This window comes from Caretta caretta, chromosome 9, assembly GCF_965140235.1.
Source record: "Caretta caretta isolate rCarCar2 chromosome 9, rCarCar1.hap1, whole genome shotgun sequence".
Taxonomy (NCBI): domain Eukaryota; kingdom Metazoa; phylum Chordata; order Testudines; family Cheloniidae; genus Caretta; species Caretta caretta.
In genome coordinates this window covers 15,661,299-15,678,644 of record NC_134214.1, presented here as the reverse complement: position 1 = coordinate 15,678,644, position 17,346 = coordinate 15,661,299, and the positions used below count along the sequence as shown (strand labels likewise).

Here is a 17,346-nt window from a genome sequence, read left to right as displayed (position 1 = left end):
GTGCAGTTCCTTTCCTTCCCAGTTATATTATGCAAGACTTAGACCTGCTCTATGTAAAAAGACATCAGAATTGAAGCTGTGCTAAAGGCATCATTCACAGAGGTTCACGTGAACTTTTTCATGGGTTTGGCATGACCTGGATTTGCACCATCAGATTTTAATTCGGTGGTTTTGAATGAGCAAACTCCAAAACTGGAGCAAAATGAACCCCAAAACTCAAAGTTGAACCCTAGTGATAGCTACTGAGTTCCCTTTAGTTTTGACAAAAACTTGACTCTGCTTTGCTTAAAACTAGGCTAGGGTAAGCATCTGTGATCTGTAGCAAAATGTTAGCAAACATGGTCTGAGTTTCATCTAAATCAAGCTGGAATTCCCCTAATTTTATTGAATTCTTTTCAGGTAGCTGTACTCAGGAATCCATTTCAGTGAGACATTTTAAACATCTGAAAAGGTTCTCAGTGGTGAAAATTAACCTGTAAATCTTCAGTGTTGCCTACTGTTTTGGCATGTAGAGTATGCTAATTGCAGTATTAGATGCAGGGCTTGGGGGCTACATTTAATTTATATTTCTAATTGGTTGTGGACTCTTTGTACACACTGTGCTTGTGTGTAGTGTGTAGGCCATACCAGTGCAGTGTTCCTGATAACTTCATATTGTTCTTTTTTCTCTTGTACACTAGAAAGCTAGCACCTGTCAGTGAAATGTATTTATTCTGCATTCACTTGAGACAAATGTCTAAAAACCAATCCTGGCAGTGAGTGGGAAGTAAAATTTTGAAGAGTTCTGGGTTCTCATGGTGAGGTGCAAGCTGTAGTTATTAAAGGGGATTAGGGAACACAGCTGGTGAGCAGATGGAATGTTTGTAATTTCAAAGCCAAACTCAGCCATAAACCAAAATGTGCACAAAATCTGTTGTGCTAGTCTTTACTAGCTCATTTCTTTTTCTCCAACTAGGATCATAACTCTAGTCAAATTTGTCCCTGAAGATATGTTCTACTTAATAGATTTCTAATTCAGATAGTCATAGTTTATCTTTCAGGCTGGACTGTAGTGTAATTTAGATTTGCAATATCATTAATTTGGAAGCCGTTAATGAACTATGCTTTCCCATCAGCAGGACAGTATTTTGGCGTAGGCTTCTTGTCCAGCCATGGTTGTTCGGGCTGCATGAAAGGGAGCAGCTTCCCACCACACTTCTTGCTGTAGCCCAGTGGCTTCTTACAGTGATTAGTGAAACAGAAAAGTAGCTCTGAACCTTGTAGCTCTGTGCGATGTACCTAATCACTCTCTTTTTATACATCACCCATTGCTGTGGTATTCTCCTCACTGCCTGACTTCTGACTCTTTGCAAAACCACAATTGCAATGCCACTGTGATATATTTTCTTGCATTTTGAGTCAATCAAGTTTAATGCATATGGGTTTCAGTGAACCCAAATAGTGAAAGTGAAATTCAGTTGCAATCCCTTCAAAATCTCCAATTTTCATCTGGTGTTCTTTTGAAGCAGTCTGAAATCGAAGACTTCTCATGGTTTTTCATGAAAAAAACCATAAGAGTGTCTCAGGCAGACTTTGAAACAGGACCAGAGGTTCATTCAAAAAGTTTGCATCTCATTTAATGCATTGTTAATGAAACTAGTAGAGCTGGTTGGGAACTGAAACTTCCATTCTATGGGAAATTCTGACATTTTGGAGAAAAAACTGGTCTGAATCAGAACAAAAAGCCAAAATTTTGAAATTTTCTATGAAACAAAAATTCTGAAAAACTTCATTTGTATTAAAATATTAATATAATGCACAGAATATTCCATATAATAGAATTAACATTGTAATATGTCAAAACAAGATTAAGTTGAAACAAATTTTTTTTTTACTTTTTCCCACTGAAAATTTTTGACCAAATTTACATAGTGCTGTGAAAATTTCATTACAACAAAAGTGCATTTTACACTGAAAAACGGTTCTATTGTAAGTTTTTCAACCAGCTCTAACCTAGGAGGTTTTTCATGGTTTCATTGTGAGTATTTCACACAAATTGTTAGGTGGAGCACTTAAAGACCCTCTGCTAGCTAATGAAGTAAGCTGGGTAGAGTTAACTAGAGCCCGATATTGCTGTGGGCAGTTGTAAACAAAGCAAGTACTTTTTTGCAGTGCTGCTTATAAGAAATCAGCCAACTATAATAACAGAAAGGTTGATCGACAGTTTGCGGTAACTGAAAAAAAAAATACCCCAAAACTCTCAAATGATATTAGAACCATCAAGTTGCATGCAGAGCTAATATGTGCAAGCATTTGATCTTATTGTAATTACTCTTGTACTCACTATGCATCCATTGGATTGTTTCTTACATTTGGTTGTGTCTTCCTTCATATTGGACTGTAAGCTCTTGAGGGGGGAGGAACTGTTTCTTCCAGTGTGTTTCTACAGCTCTTAGCACAGTGGGATCTTGATCATGACTGTAGCTTCTGTGCTCTGTGATAATATAAATCCCAAGAAAAAAACTGTTAAAATTGAGTTGAGAATATATATCAATTTTAAGGAAATTACGGGGATGTTGTATGCATCTCAAACTCAAATGTTATAAACCCAGGAACATCTGAAGGTACCCAGACAACCTTAATTTTGCCCTCTGCTGGTGTCATGCAACAATTGCAATTAAGGTATTGTATTTGTGGTCCCAGATTAGGTTAGTGATTTTTAAAGACACATTTTGAATATTTTTTCCCTCATGACATCACTAGTGGGCCATAGTTAAGGGTGCTTTTCTAAATAATGCAGCTTTTAATTAATTTGAACTCATTAATTATCAAATTTACTTGTAAATTCTCAGAAAATTCATTCTTTACTCAAAGAGTAAATGCTCTAAAATTGGGGAGCTTACATTGTAGTTTTCATATATGGCAGATGTTGAATCCCTATTGTAAGTGCAAAACAGAACTCATCCTTAAGTATAGAATCATGACTAGCGCTTCCATAATAATAATAATAATAATAAAAAATAACAACTTTGCTGCCTTAAAATGTTGTTAGCTTTAGACTTCCCATGTTTCTCCATTCTTCTTGTCTTTGTTTCTTGATATTGTTGCTGAAGCAAATGGATCTGTCAGCCCATCTATCTTTGCATTTATCCAGTCTGTTACCATTACTGTAATATCTGAACACCTGGATCATTGATCATTATTTTTGCGATGGTGCTACATTTTAGTAGTCCTCTGAACTCATTATTTAACTACAGCCACTATGCACAAAGAAGTCACTTCTGTACTATGACAGAAATGTGTACCACAGAGACAAACCTAGGAAGATGCCACACGCTTCAAAAGAGAATTACTGGTGTCGGGACAAAAGTGTCGAGGATAGCAACAGCATAAGCAAGTCTTCTGGAAACTGATGACAGACAGACAGACCAATTGATACAGTGGAAGAATACTGCAAACAGCTGTAATGATTAATCCCATCAATATATTCACTCCCCTTCTGGACCCACACTGTTTTTCTACACCAACGTCATTGTCAGCTGCAAAAATAACTTAACGTGCGTTTCTGCAGCAAAGAAACAATTGCTGCAGAATCCATGTTTTTCCAGTGTTTAAGCACCCTGAATGTTACATTCATAGATGAGAAGAATAAAAAGAAGAAACAGCGTTTTCCTATAAAAACATTTTACTGGAGCAGCAATGAATCATGTGACTATCCATCTAGCCTTTAGAATAACAATAGAGCTCGCTTAACTTGCCAGCCAGCCAGCCCTCAAAAATGACTAAGAAATGAGGTTTTGTGCATGTTCTCAACATGATCAGCACTAATTTATAGGTGGGAATGTTATTGATATGGTTCTTCCTACTCCTCAGCATTCCTCATTTTTTACCCCATTTTATTCATACAGATTATCTCAAGTAAACTTTAAACTCTCATGAAAGAGAGGTTATAGGAATGTTGTTTATGAAGGAATCCACAATATTTTAAGCATCCCCCCCCCCGTCTCCCTTTTTTGTGTCTCATTAGAGGAGTTAGAGTCACAAAGTAAACCCTGCTCTATGATGCTAAGGTTGGAAGCCAACTGAATTGGCATGGTAACGTGGCTCCTCTCAGTGGCACCAGGAACCCAGTTTCTGGTTGTTTTCAGGGGCCCAGTTGGTTGCGAGGGAGCAAGTGAGGCCAGCTCTAGGGAGGCAGGTTCATAGGCTCCCCAGCTGTGTGAACAAGGACAGCCCTTATATATTGAACTTTGGCAAGCGTGGGCCGATGTTTGCAAGTAAATCAAACTTTGAATCCATGGTGGCTTTGAATGTGTACTTCAGCATCAGTCTGCATCCCTCTTCTGAGGGGGGTGCTTAGATTCTGCTAACAAATGATCAACCATCCATAAATAGTTGAGAGAGAAAAACACTGACATCTACCATCCCCTTTGGCTGCCTCAAAGTAAAATCCAAAGGGAAATTCCTCCCTTAATTACTTCTCTGGCACTATGTTTACACTACTGCAGTAAGTCGACCTATGCTACGCAACTCCAGCTACATGAATAACGTAGCTGGAGTCGACGTACCTTATGTCGAGTTACCGCGGGGTCTACACTGCGGGCGGTCGATGGGAGAAAATCTCCCGTCGACTTACCTTATTCCTCTCATTGGGGGTAGAGTACAGGGGTCGACTGGAGAGCAATCTGCAGTCGATTTGGCAGGTCTTTACTAGACCCGCTAAATCGATCGCTGGTGGATTGATCTCAGACGGTTGATCCCTGCCGTAGTGTAGACCTGCCCTCAGGTGAGGCTGCGCAGTTATAACTAAGGGCAGAATTGGCCCCAGGTAATCTCTTAACGGTTTTCAGGCTATCATGGGCAGCCTCTTGCCTCTGCATTTGTAAAGTGCTCTACTGCCTTTCATGTTGTTTTAGTAAACTCAATGGCTTTACAAGGGTCCTTGCCAAGCAGATTGTTAGTTCTGGCTGCAGAGCTCTTTTTAATCCAGACCAAGTTTTGGGCTCCTATGGAGTTCATTTCGACTGTGCAGTCTGATTTTTTTTTCCTGTGCAAATATGCAGATTTGCAGATTATTTTGCTATTTTTTGTTGTTTGGTCATAAAATAGCTGTTATTGTATATAATAAGGTGGATTATCAAAGGCTTTTTGGCCATTTATGGCATGTTTATGTTTCTGAAGATTAAGAAAGAATAAGTTCTTTCAGGTACAATATGGACACCCTTGTGCCTTTCCCTTCATTGGAACCCTATTTCAGAGGAAAATATTTCCTGGCTGTCATTTGGGCATCAGTAATGGGATAGGTTTCAGAGTAGCAGCCGTGTTAGTCTGTATTCGCAAAAAGAAAAGGAGTACTCGTGGCACCTTAGAGACTAACCAATTTATTTGAGCATAAGCTTTCGTGAGCTGCAGCTCACTCCATCGGAATGCATCCGATGAAGTGAGCTGTAGCTCACGAAAGCTTATGCTCAGATAAATTGGTTAGTCTCTAAGGTGCCACGAGTACTCCTTTTCTTTTTAGTAATGGGATACAGAGCCTTTCACTTCTAGATCACCAGTTTGAATCCCAGCTATGCAAGTAACAGTTGAAAGTTGTAACTGTCTGCAGCTTATGTGAATTATTGGTCTTTGTTAAATTCCCAGAGGATACAAAGACCACCCCCACAATTGGCATTCCTGTTAGCTGCCTCACAGGTAAACCGAAGACTGAAGGGTAGAAAGACAAAGTTGCTCTTTCCCGCTCTGGACTTTCTAGAGCCAGCACTGAGGCACGTAGCAGGAGAAACTGCCTGTGGCTGAAGAGAGGGCTTCAATTTGCAGTGCTGTCAGCCTGGCACTTTTCATTAACACTGAATGCACTTAAGGGGGAAAAAAGAAATCCATACTTCCTTTTGTTAACTGTGTTGGGTTTTAGCCTCTTACTTCTCCTGGCATTAGAGAAACCAGTTCCCATGATTTAAGGGAACCCTATCCGTCAGAGGAGAAAACTTGCACCAGCAAAGTCCAGATAACTTCACTTCACAGCTGGCACCAATGAGGATTTCTCATGGGTCACTGTTATTTTTTAAGAAAGTTTAGTATCCTGACTTCCCACCCTGCTGCTCTGCATATCTTGGGTAGGACTGGGGTAATCCCTGGGATTTTCTGACCATGTGGTGTTTGTGGCAACTGATAGTAGTAGTAGTAGTAACTTAGTGATCTTTTCAGAAGGTACCTTCTCTGAATGACTCCTCTGTTCATCAGCCTGGCAGGGTGCTTCTGACTCTCTTGCCAGAGTGTGCCATCACTCCTGAAAACTGATGAAGGGGGGGAGAGAGCGACAAACACAGATTCAAGTGACAGAAAATAAATTAGGAGAACCAAGAGAGAGAAAATAAGAAATAGTGCACAAATAAATGAAGGGAATTGAAGGATAGTATGTAAAACTGACACACATCCCAACCACCACAGAAGGGCATAATGTATTTTAAGAACCTCTTTTCTCCTCTTACTTTGTCCAAGTTTGTATCTGAAAGAGCACGAAAGAGACACCCACAGAGAAGTTGAGAGTTCTGGGCTGTGTTCTTGGCTGTGCTGCTGTCTCACTCTGTGACCTTAGGTGATTCACTTAAGCTCGGTCTTTCCATTTTCCAGATTGTAATACAGGAATAATAGTTACCCACTATAAAAGCACTATGGAATATAGCAATTAATAGAAATACATTAGGTTGTGGTGGTACTGTCATCATTATTCATCACGGAGTGTTGAGGACATTGCCATTACACCAGTAACTGTTGGAGCTTGGGGACAGAGTTAAAAATAACTTGCAATTCCCCTTCTTGACTGCTCACACAAATGTTACTTTCAAATCCTATATCTGTATCTGCATTCCCATACATAAGAGATATAAAAGGACTTCCCAGTCTCTGTTTGTCTTTCTCTAATCAGTAAGTGCTGTCCCTTGGTGTTTGAGAAGTACTAAATACCACGAAGGCAACTCCAGTCAGAGAAGTTATAATTCCAGAAAAGGATAGGCAGGGGAGAGTTTGTTGTGATCTACCATATATATACAAATATTACAAATTTGTCCCAATCAGAAGAGGTAAAGAAAAGAAAAAATTCCATGAGCAAGAATTGTAAGAACAGAGGTAATGCTTGTCAAAACAACAGACTTTTACACTTATTCTATAGTTGTATGCTCACCAGCCTTAATGTGGGACTGGGGAGACAACTCTTGGAATTAAACAAGGCAGCATTCAGGAAAAGCCATTGCTTTTGCTTTTTCAGCCTGGTATTTCACAATTAGAAGGAATGACAAAAAACATCCTTTTATTGAAGACAGTGGAGTTATATCAGGGATGATTTTTGGTTATGATCTTTTATGGTCACGTACTACATTCTAAGCTGAACCTATACTATGTAAAGTGTAATGAGATACAGCATAGCACTGTATATGATGCTCATATACTAGAAACAATACAATAGAGTAATTTCATTTTAAAATCTATTCCTATTTTATTCTTGGAAAATCTGAATGTTTAATCCATTGGTCAAAGTGTGCTGAGTGTTCCCTCTTTGACCAATACACAAAGGATGAGTCTATTATCATTGTCAGCTGTGGGGACACTCATGCTTTTTGGATCTGGAGCTCCCCAGTTCAAATCCTGATGGCCACTGTAACATATCCGCAAATGGGAATGTGCAAAGAGAGATCTGTACCTTTACATACCTTGCATATAGTCTGCCTACTCACACAGGTTGCCAACACAGTTTAAAAGGGTCCTTTGAAAATGTAGCCCTTAGAAACTACACACACTTAAATATGTTGACTGACATGGGCCTCTAAATACTGTTTATTTGTAGATTATTTTAGTGTGACAGATATATCCACATTACAAAAACAAAAAGATGAGTGGCCACATTCATAAATCTTTACACACACAGTTCATGAACCCATGTTTAGCGAGCCCTTATTTCCTTTTTTTTGAAAGTATCAACCTTTACTTTATACGCCCAAAGATCTTGCAGACTTCTGTTGTATAATAGTGTAGTAGAAGCTGTCCAAAAATAAAAGACTATTTCTGACACAGAAAACTAGCTAAATGGGTCAAACATGTAGCTATTCATTATAGTATGAGAAAAGGACTGGTGCATAAGTTATCTGCCATACAAGCAGATCTAACTTGTACTTTATCCATTTTTGTGGGTTATGTCACTGTTTAATTTGGTGTTTCTTCAAAAACAACCAGCTGCAGCCATGTGTGATACTCTGCATCTGTTACTGTCTTTGTAAGACACAAAGCACTTCCTTGAGGTGTAAAACTGATGCAATATAGACTTCGTACTTGCATTTTACAAAGAAAGACCCATTTTGCCTTCTGGTGGATCAACTGCTTGTTCACAGCAGGAATTTACGCAGATTTTTAGCCAGTAAAGTAGGAGGTGGTTGTTGTTGCTGTGTTCCAGCAGTAGCAATGAAGAGGTGGAAAAGAACAAAACCACTTACACACTCCATTTGACCCTTGCATCCAGCATTTCATTCCACTTGTGGAGTCAACCAATATTCTTCTTTGCACTTTCCTAATTTACAAAAAATATCGAAAGTGAAAATATTTTTTAAAAATTATATCCACTTTAATTTGATCAAAAATAGCCCTAACAGGAGTATCTCTCATTGTGCCTGTTTGACTTCCCTGCACACCAGCTTGCTCACAAGCCTGATACTTGCCCATATTGCAGAATACTTTTAGTTTCATTAAGCACTGGGCAGAGCTGCATAAAGTGAATTGAAATAAGAATCGCTGAAGTGAGCTGTAGCTCACGAAAGCTTATGCTCAAATAAATTTGTTAGTCTCTAAGGTGCCACAAGTACTCCTTTTCTTTTATCCTATCGGGCCTGATCCTGTTTCCACTGAATGGCAGAATATTGACTGTGGGAAGTGCAGGAGCACTGAGGGTACATCTGCACGGCCCCAGTAGCGTGAGCCCTGCGAGCCTGAGTCAGTTGACCTGGGCTTGTTGCATGGTTGTCTTTTCTTTTTCGTTGTGTAGAGATACACCTTGAGTAACCGGAAAGCTGTGAAGCACCTCCATAATTCCATCCCCATTCAGGACAGCACTTAAGCAAGTGTCTAACTCTTAAGTGGGTGCTTAAGCCCCATTGTGTTCAATTGGAGTTAAGCATGTGTGTAAGTGCTGTCCTGAATAGGGATGCTGTGTTGAGTTCTGAAAAATGTATGCTTGCACTTTTTACGTTTGTTTCTTGCTGTCTTCAAGCATTTATAGGGAATGTCCTTACTTAAGACATCATCGGCATAGGTCACGGAGTTTAGTGTCTTTCAAATTGTAGGTTGCACTTTATGTGACTGATAAAAGATCGTTACTAGTATCTGAGCTGCTCACAGCCCCTTGTAAATCTGGAACAAATTCTGAGAAAGCATATTGTGTTATGACTGGCGTATCTGCAAGCGTGGTGCTGTGCTTGAGAACTAGACATAAGGTTTGCAAGGCATTCATGCTGATGTCATTGCACTGGAATGGAGGGGCTGTTGAAACAGTAAATACTTTCTATAGCCAGCAGCTAAGTATCTACTGAACCTCTTCTTTTTCTGTGAAGGAAAAAATGCAGAACAAACCTAAAATCAGTAAACTGTATTTATGGTGAGAAATTTTAATTAGTTTAGGGCTTGTAGCTATTTCAAACATTGTGCGTAAACAGCTGCTATTTGAGCAAATGTGAAAGCCAGTATTTGTGGAAAGTTTAAACTTTGATATTTTTTTCCTGTATTTTTTAAACTTGCCTTGCTTTATAAAGCACTGTTGGAATGGTAGACGAATTATGTTTATACTGTACATTCAGGAAGAAGCAGGGACTTGTGCTAACAGAAATCTGTAACAGCAGGCTTCAGTTCAGCAAAAACTAGCTTCCAGCCTTAATAATCACCAGGCTCCAGAGCACCTCCCTATATTCTTCGGGGAAATTCACTCTTGGTGAGTTTGGGTGAGTCAGAATCAAACCCCCAAACTTTGGAAGCAAGAGGACCAGAATGTGAGCCTAGATTTTACAGCTGGTCCCTTTATTATAAAAGGTCAAATCAAAACCCCAAATCCAAACAACCCAGAACTTGGGAGTAATTCAGTATCTGGATTCAGAATCAAATTTTATAGCTCGGGACTGTCCATAGCATCTCGTAGGCATTCAGAAGTGTCCCTTTTTCATAAACAATAACTGAGGGTTTTATATTTTCCCTTGGAGGGTTCCACTGAGCACTCAAGGAATCCTTCAACTTCCTGTCTGATGGACAGTTTTGCCATGGCAGATGTAGGAAACAGATGAGAAGTAGAAAAGCTTTTAAAAAGACAATGATCCAAAGTGTTGGAGTGAGTTCTTCCTTGACCTTCTGTTGCTGATGTCAAACAAGGAGAGCAGTTACAGCTACTTGGCCCTGTAATTCCTAGTATTAATGTGGAGAGACTGATGCACACAGCTTTCATTTGCTGACTTCAGACAGGCCAGGAAGAGTGAGAAAGGGGTCAGAGATTAAAAACAAACAAAAGTGGCCATTTGAGGCTGGATGCCCTTAAACAAATGGGCATACTCCCAATTTCTCAAGCCATCATAGGTAATATTTCTGTCTGAAAAATTTGCTGGCCATTAGAAGCAGAGTTTGTGATCCCCCTTCCCTACCATACTGGCAGTCATTGCATGATACTTGTACTCCTCAGCCTAAAGGGTGGAAGCCACTCTACAAGCACAGCACAGCCATGGTTAGGTGTTTTACACCTGCATGAGCTGGAGATTGCAGCCTCTGGGTTGAAAACTCATTTTTTATCTCCTCTGTACTACCCAGTAATGTCATTGTTCTTCCTAAGGCCTTCTGTTAATGAGGGCTGTATGCAGCCCCTTCTAGAGACTGGCAATGCAGTTCTACAGCTAGCCAGAGGGAGTCACTTAGAATCATGTTAGATCCCCTTTTTTCCCCACCATGGGCTGTCTCTAAAGGGCTCCCGAGGTTCCTTATTAGCCCAGGAGAAAGAGCTCAAGCTTGATACTTGAATATGTTGTTAGCAAAGAGACTGGCCCCATCTGGTGACAAATAGGACCAGCGTCCTGCTGAGGGAAGGATCCATGATCTCTCTAGTTCCCCATAGACTAGTGTAACCCAGAAGGATGTGGCTGATCATATTTGTTATTGAACAGACCTCAGTAGCCTACAGAAGCCTGATAAGAATTCATCTGGTTCATCAAATAGTAAACAAAAAACCTAAAGAAATGCTATAAGAACTGTCACCTGTGTGAGTGACTTTGTCCTTTATAATAATAATAATAATAATTAAAAACTATTAGTGATATTTTATTTATTATTATTAAAAAGTTGTTGCTGTTTTGCCATATGTCAGTTCCACTATGGTGGTGTTACTACTTGCCTTTCGTGTGCATCTCTATTGTCCATTGTCTCTTTAGTTTATATTTCCTCCCATTTAAGGTGTATGTTCTGTCATCATCATTATCATTGTTTGTGCTGTTGTTTTCTGTCTGAATGCAGCCTGGTGCCTTTTAAACCTTCCAGGCATCTGCTTTGTATAGTATAGTGATCTGAAAGTTCATATGATGGACAGCTCTTCTCTCTGTGTGTAGGGTATTGCAATTATTTCCTTCCTTAAAAGGTAGAATGGTTTATGGTACTAGCAGCAATGGAGTAAGCCTAAGGTAAATCATACCTCCAAAAGTGCAAGGATCATGAATGAATGATGCAAACGTCATGAATGGAATATGCAGATGTCCTCAACTAGGTGTGACATTTGCATGTTCCTTGCATTAAGTTTGTGAGTCTTATATTTTTCCTGCACAAGCCTGGCACTTTTGCTGATATGGAAAAGGACTGCAATGCATTCTGTATCCCATTGTCTGCCTGGTTAAATATGTGCAGAAACACCCTTGATGTTGAATGTTTAAATAAATGTTCAAAAATGAAAATTCTTCCTCGGTTTATTAAACCGATATAAAAGCAGATTTGGAACTGTTTTGTAATGTGAGTGTGGGACTAACTGCCCTGAGAACATGGTCTATTCAACAGCACAAGTAATGGCAGTGCAAGTTTCAATACGTTTCCCTGCCACTGTGTGCCTAAATGCTTCGAACCAGAGAAACAACTGGAAGTGCAAAAAAGCGCATATCAATCTCTGATACTCATGAGACCTTGATCCCCCCCCCCATGAAACCCCAACATGCATGGGTGCCATTAGCACTAGTGTTGGTGGTTTGCAGTCTTTTGTGCTGATTTCACTATAGCAAAATGTTAGCGGTGGGGGTCAGGACTATTTTTGTGATTAAATAAATTAATTTTTAAGTGTTATGTGAGTGCCCTCGGGGTGGGAAAAACATCTTGCCATCAGAACCTTCCATACCCAGTGCTGAGCATCAGTGGTCCTTTAAAGAGCTAGCTGTTTGGTCATGTGGATTAAATTCATTCATAAGTGAATGAATGAAGTGAGAGTCACCTTGCCACTTCTCATCTCTGAGTTTACATCGACGTTGGTCTTTTTACTTGCCTGAGTTCTCTGATGAAGTTTCTTGTACTTGCTTCTAGCTCTAAACTGACCACTACTGCATGTGGGCAGTCATGAGGACAGGCATTGTGCATCTGGTACCAAGCCATTTTGAGCCTGGAGGAGTGTGCGTGGCTGAGGTAGCAGACATGTGCAGACTGTGTACTTAATGAACTGGAATCAAAAGCTTCCCTAGGATCCGGGATATGTTAACTGTGGTTAGAAAGCTGATACTTTTACATTCTTGTCATTGCCGGGGGTACCCTACTCTCTTAGGTCTCGTTATCTAGCTCTAGGACTTGCAATGGCTTAAACCTGCCCTTCCCTTCAAGGCATCAAAAAGGGCTTAGTTACTATACAAAGCTATCATTTTCCACAAGAAGAGGGAAGTGAAATTTCATTGAGCTTTAGGGTTGATTTTCATCTCTTAGTTAGTGTGCCACAGATAGAACCCTTGCTAGAAAGCAGACCGAGGAGAGAAAATTCAGCCCACATGTTTAGGATTTAAGGTCAAGAAGGATTCAAACTTAGCTTCTGGGGCTGTAATTTAGGGTGATGTAATGACCATAAAAGAAACTTCCAATGGCATAGTAACAGCATTCTCTTACCCACTGTAGGCATAGAAGCAGTTCTATACTGACATTCTTTAGAGATGGGCCCAGAGCACTGAACCCCTTCAAAATTTTTAGATCTGGATCCAAATTTCATGGCTCGGGGCTGCTTCTGCAACAGGACTAAAGGGAATACTGAATCCCCCAAGTCCCTAATCATTGACGAACTTTGTATTTGGATCAACATCTGGGTCTCCTCTCAGCGTGGTCATGCCCATCTGTATAGTTGTCAAGTCAAATTTGTCTTATCCGTATTGAAGCATGCTAATTTATACACTTCAGACAACTGGTAAAGTGTGTTAACACTGTGGAAAAAAATGGCCCTTCTATCTTCCTCTTATTCAGAATTAGCTTAGGTTAATTTTTGTCAAGTGGCTGAGACGGAAAAGCACTCCAGATCATAGGAGGCAGTCCGGCTGTCATTCCCGCTATACACTGAAGTACATTCTTTCAGGAGGAGATGAGCATTTACATTGAAGTTTTGCCTGTCTGTACTCAGCCAGTTTTAATTTTTTGGCATGCTCGCACATGGAACTTTTTAAAATGGTAGTGGTATTTTTTTTCCCAAGCAGGTTTTTGACAAAAATGGGCAAATTCTTGAGTTTCAAGAAGTAGGTCAACCTTTTGGGGAGTAGCCATTTCTGGAGGTTTTAATTTGAACCTGCCGTTTTTGTTCATGAGTTTCTACATTCCCTTTGCCAGAATTTTATTCTGCTATATGAAGGGTCCTGCTCATTTTGTTTTTACTTGTTTGTTTGTGGTATAATTACTTTGCTTTAATTTTTTTTTGAAAGGTAATATGTTTGGTCAGCAGACTTCCATTAAAATAAAAAGGCTATTAATTTTCCAGTAGAGCAGGCTCTAAGTAGGAAAGTGAGGACTCTCCTTGCAGTTCAGTTCCATGGATGACAGAATAAAGATATTTTTGGTTAATAAACCAGATTAATCTTAACATTAATTGAGTTATAGAATACCCTGGGTCTTTTTGCTGCATATCTGTAAAACTAAGTTTTGAGGGGGGGATTTGGCCACATGAAACCAAATATTAATCAGTTTAGGAAGTCTGCGGATGTCAGCTCTGTAGCTGCAGTCATTAAGGCTTGAAAATTTCGTTGGCCACTCATTCTTACACCATATTTTTACTATTCATGTATAAGGAGCCATACATTGTTTTTCTTCTGCCATTCTTACTTACATAAGAGCAAACTGTGCCACAAGAAATTGTTTTCTGATGAACCAGTTCAACTGTTCTGTCTCTTTCCTAGTAAAAACTTCACGGTGGAGGAATATAGAGTTTGGTGACATTATTGACATCTAATGATGGTAATTTACTTTTTTCCCATCTGTTTTACAGAATATGACTCAGAAACCAAAAGAGTTCAAGACATTCTTTCTGGAATAGAGAAACCACGGGTACGTGTTCCAGATTTACAAAAAAAGATGACTTCACAAATATGCCAAGTGTATTTTTTTGTCCATGGTATAATGCTGGTAAAATACCGGATGGCCTCTGAATTATTATATGCCAAAATGTTGTATAAATGTATTTTCATCCAAGAACATTTTTATGGATCACAGTTCTGCAGTCCAAAGTACACACTGAGGCAAAACTCAGTCCATACAGTGGGCATAATTTCTAGTTATCTTATATTATATGCTGGGGCTTAATTAATGGCTATTTGTAGAGCACTTTAAAATCCTTGGATGAATTTATTAATGTTAGTTATTTCATTTTATGTGTTATATAAGGTAATGCACATATAAGGACATAAATAATAAAAATACTTATTTAGTTGATATCAATTCTCCTATCCCCTGCCCCCCAACAAGCTTTAATTTTAAATAATAAATTAGGAATTAAAAACCAAAACTCTGACAAGAACAAACCAAATTTTATTATTTAATAACATTGAAAAGTGTGTAAGATATGTTCCTGTTGCAGTTTAGACCCCAATCCTGCAAACAGATGCGCCAGTGCAGACATTATGTTCACATGATAGTCTGGACTCTATACACTTTAAAGTCTGCACCAATGCATCTGTTTGGGCCTTATGCAATAAAGGAATAAATAGGGAATCTAAATCACTGCTGACTTGAAGTTGCAATGGTTTATGTAGCCTTCCCGCCCCCCCCCCCATTTAATTTTTTCCCCACAAACATCTGTGTCATGAAAAAAGTGATTGACCTCATAGTTTTTCGCTAACTCCTCTGTACTTTACTATTGCAATTAACATGCCCTTGGTGTATATTCATAAGCAGTGGATGGTTCTGCAGAGGAAAACTAGTTCACTATTGTGACTGCTGTGGAATTGCTATGTAATGTACTCTAAGAATATTGAGATGTAATAATTTATGAACACTGTCTGTGACCTGGTCAGTAAGATGCTGTTATTGTATGTTGGGTTGTAAGACTTTCCAGTATGAATGTATTGTTCTAGGTTAATAGGATGCTGTGGGAAAAACAAGCAGGGAAGCAACCAAGTGGATCCTGGTCAGAATCTCCAAACAAATGGTTGGGGGGCAGTGACTAGACAATGGGAGAAACTGTTAGCTTTGAGGATCCTATATCCTGTCGCCAATGAAGATGCAAGCTTTGTATTGCCAGGCAGCAAGCCCAGAGATCAAAAGAACGCTAAACAGTTAAAAAGCTCTTCTCAGGAGAGGAGGGTATGTGTGTTTCACTTGTCAGCAGCTATTCAGGGAGAAAAGCTAACACAGAGAGAGACTCCCCAGAGGGACCCCTAGAGGAGTGGGGCTTTCTCAGATCCGGGGAATGGCGAGCCTTAACAAAAGACAAGCATGTACATAGACTGGTTTATTTTTTAAGATCTGTCTTCTCTTAAATGCTTTGGTTCAAAATAAATAACACTCTGCTTTAAGAAGGAAGGCTGTTTGGTTCCTAGATGCTACTGTCATTGCCCCTGGAGGGAACAGAACTGCAGGGTCTGAGTCTCAATCAGACCTGTTGAGATGCAGTTAGTACCAAGGGAATGCTGCCCAAGGCCTGGTCTGAGAGTGGGAGAATCGTATGATTCCACCCCAAGACTGGCCATGGGTTGAGGCCCAAGAAGGGATACGCTCAAAGGCACTTTGCCCACTGATCCATCTCTGAAACTGCGGCCAACATTCTAAACCTCTGACTAGTCCCCAAAGCCACCATTTTAAAAAAGAAACTTTCCTTCCTTTCCCCACTTCAAATGTGGAATCATCCGCTCCTCAAATGTGCCCACTCAAAGTTACAGTGGCCTATTGCCCAGGGTGGGCAATATTTAAAATGGCATCAATGACTGTTTTAATGTCTGCTTAGAGAGACAAGGTGGGATAATATCTTTTATTGGACAAACTTATATTGGTAAGAGAGACAAGCTATTGAGCTACATAGAGCTTTCTTCAGACCTGGGAAAGGAACTCATAGTATCATGGAATATTTCAGAGCTAGATACAAGAGACTGATACCATTAGAGAGGAGGAATATCTAACCTTGGAAGATCCTGATAATTCTGAAGTTAAATCTGTGAGTATTTTTTGTAGAGAGAAGCTATTTTAGAAGTTTTTATGGTTACCTCTGAATCCTGTATAATTGGACTCTTGGTAACTAAGGCTATGTCTACACTATGCACCTTTTAGCGACACAGCTGTGCCACTAGAACTGTGCCGCTAAAAGGCGCGCAGTGTAGCCGCTGTTTGTCAGCAGGAGAGAGCTCTCCCACCGACAAAGCACTGTTCACACCAGCGCTTTTCGTCAGCAAAACTTTTGTCGTTCGAGGGTGTGTGTTTCTTTCACACCCCTGAAGGCCAAAGTTTTGCCGACGAAAGTCCAGTGTAGACAAAATCAAAGACACTTAGCTTTACAGGCAGAGGGATAAAACAATAGTACCATTAAAGTTTTCAACTCTCTAGAACATTCCTAAAATAGCTTTTATAGTTGGGTTGTGTGTGTGTGTGTGTGGTATATGTGGCACGTGCTGATTACATGATGGTGTGGTGTAACCCTTGTATTGTTACATGCTTGGGATGTCCCGCTCACTTCCCTGTAACTTTAACACTCATAAGTAACAAGGCTATCCCAACCTCATGCTAATAATAAACTTATATTGTTTCCCTTTTTTCACCTGAGTGGCTAATCAAAGTTTGAGGGCCTGTGGGCATTCCAGGTAGGAGTAGAAATTTCTGATAGTCCGGTATTAGTTTGGTGCAGTTTTGTTTATTTACAAAGAACAAACAAAG

General features: G+C 39.8%; 1 protein-coding gene across 1 annotated transcript in view; it reads left to right on the top strand.

The window, feature by feature from the left end:
* Positions 1–17,346, top strand: part of FNDC3B (fibronectin type III domain containing 3B) — a 366,117-nt gene that overhangs the window by 217,385 nt on the left and 131,386 nt on the right. The window contains exon 7 of the mRNA XM_048864394.2: positions 14,474–14,532. Coding sequence (XP_048720351.2) covers positions 14,474–14,532 — 59 coding nt within the window. The remainder of the gene's footprint in view (positions 1–14,473; positions 14,533–17,346) is intronic.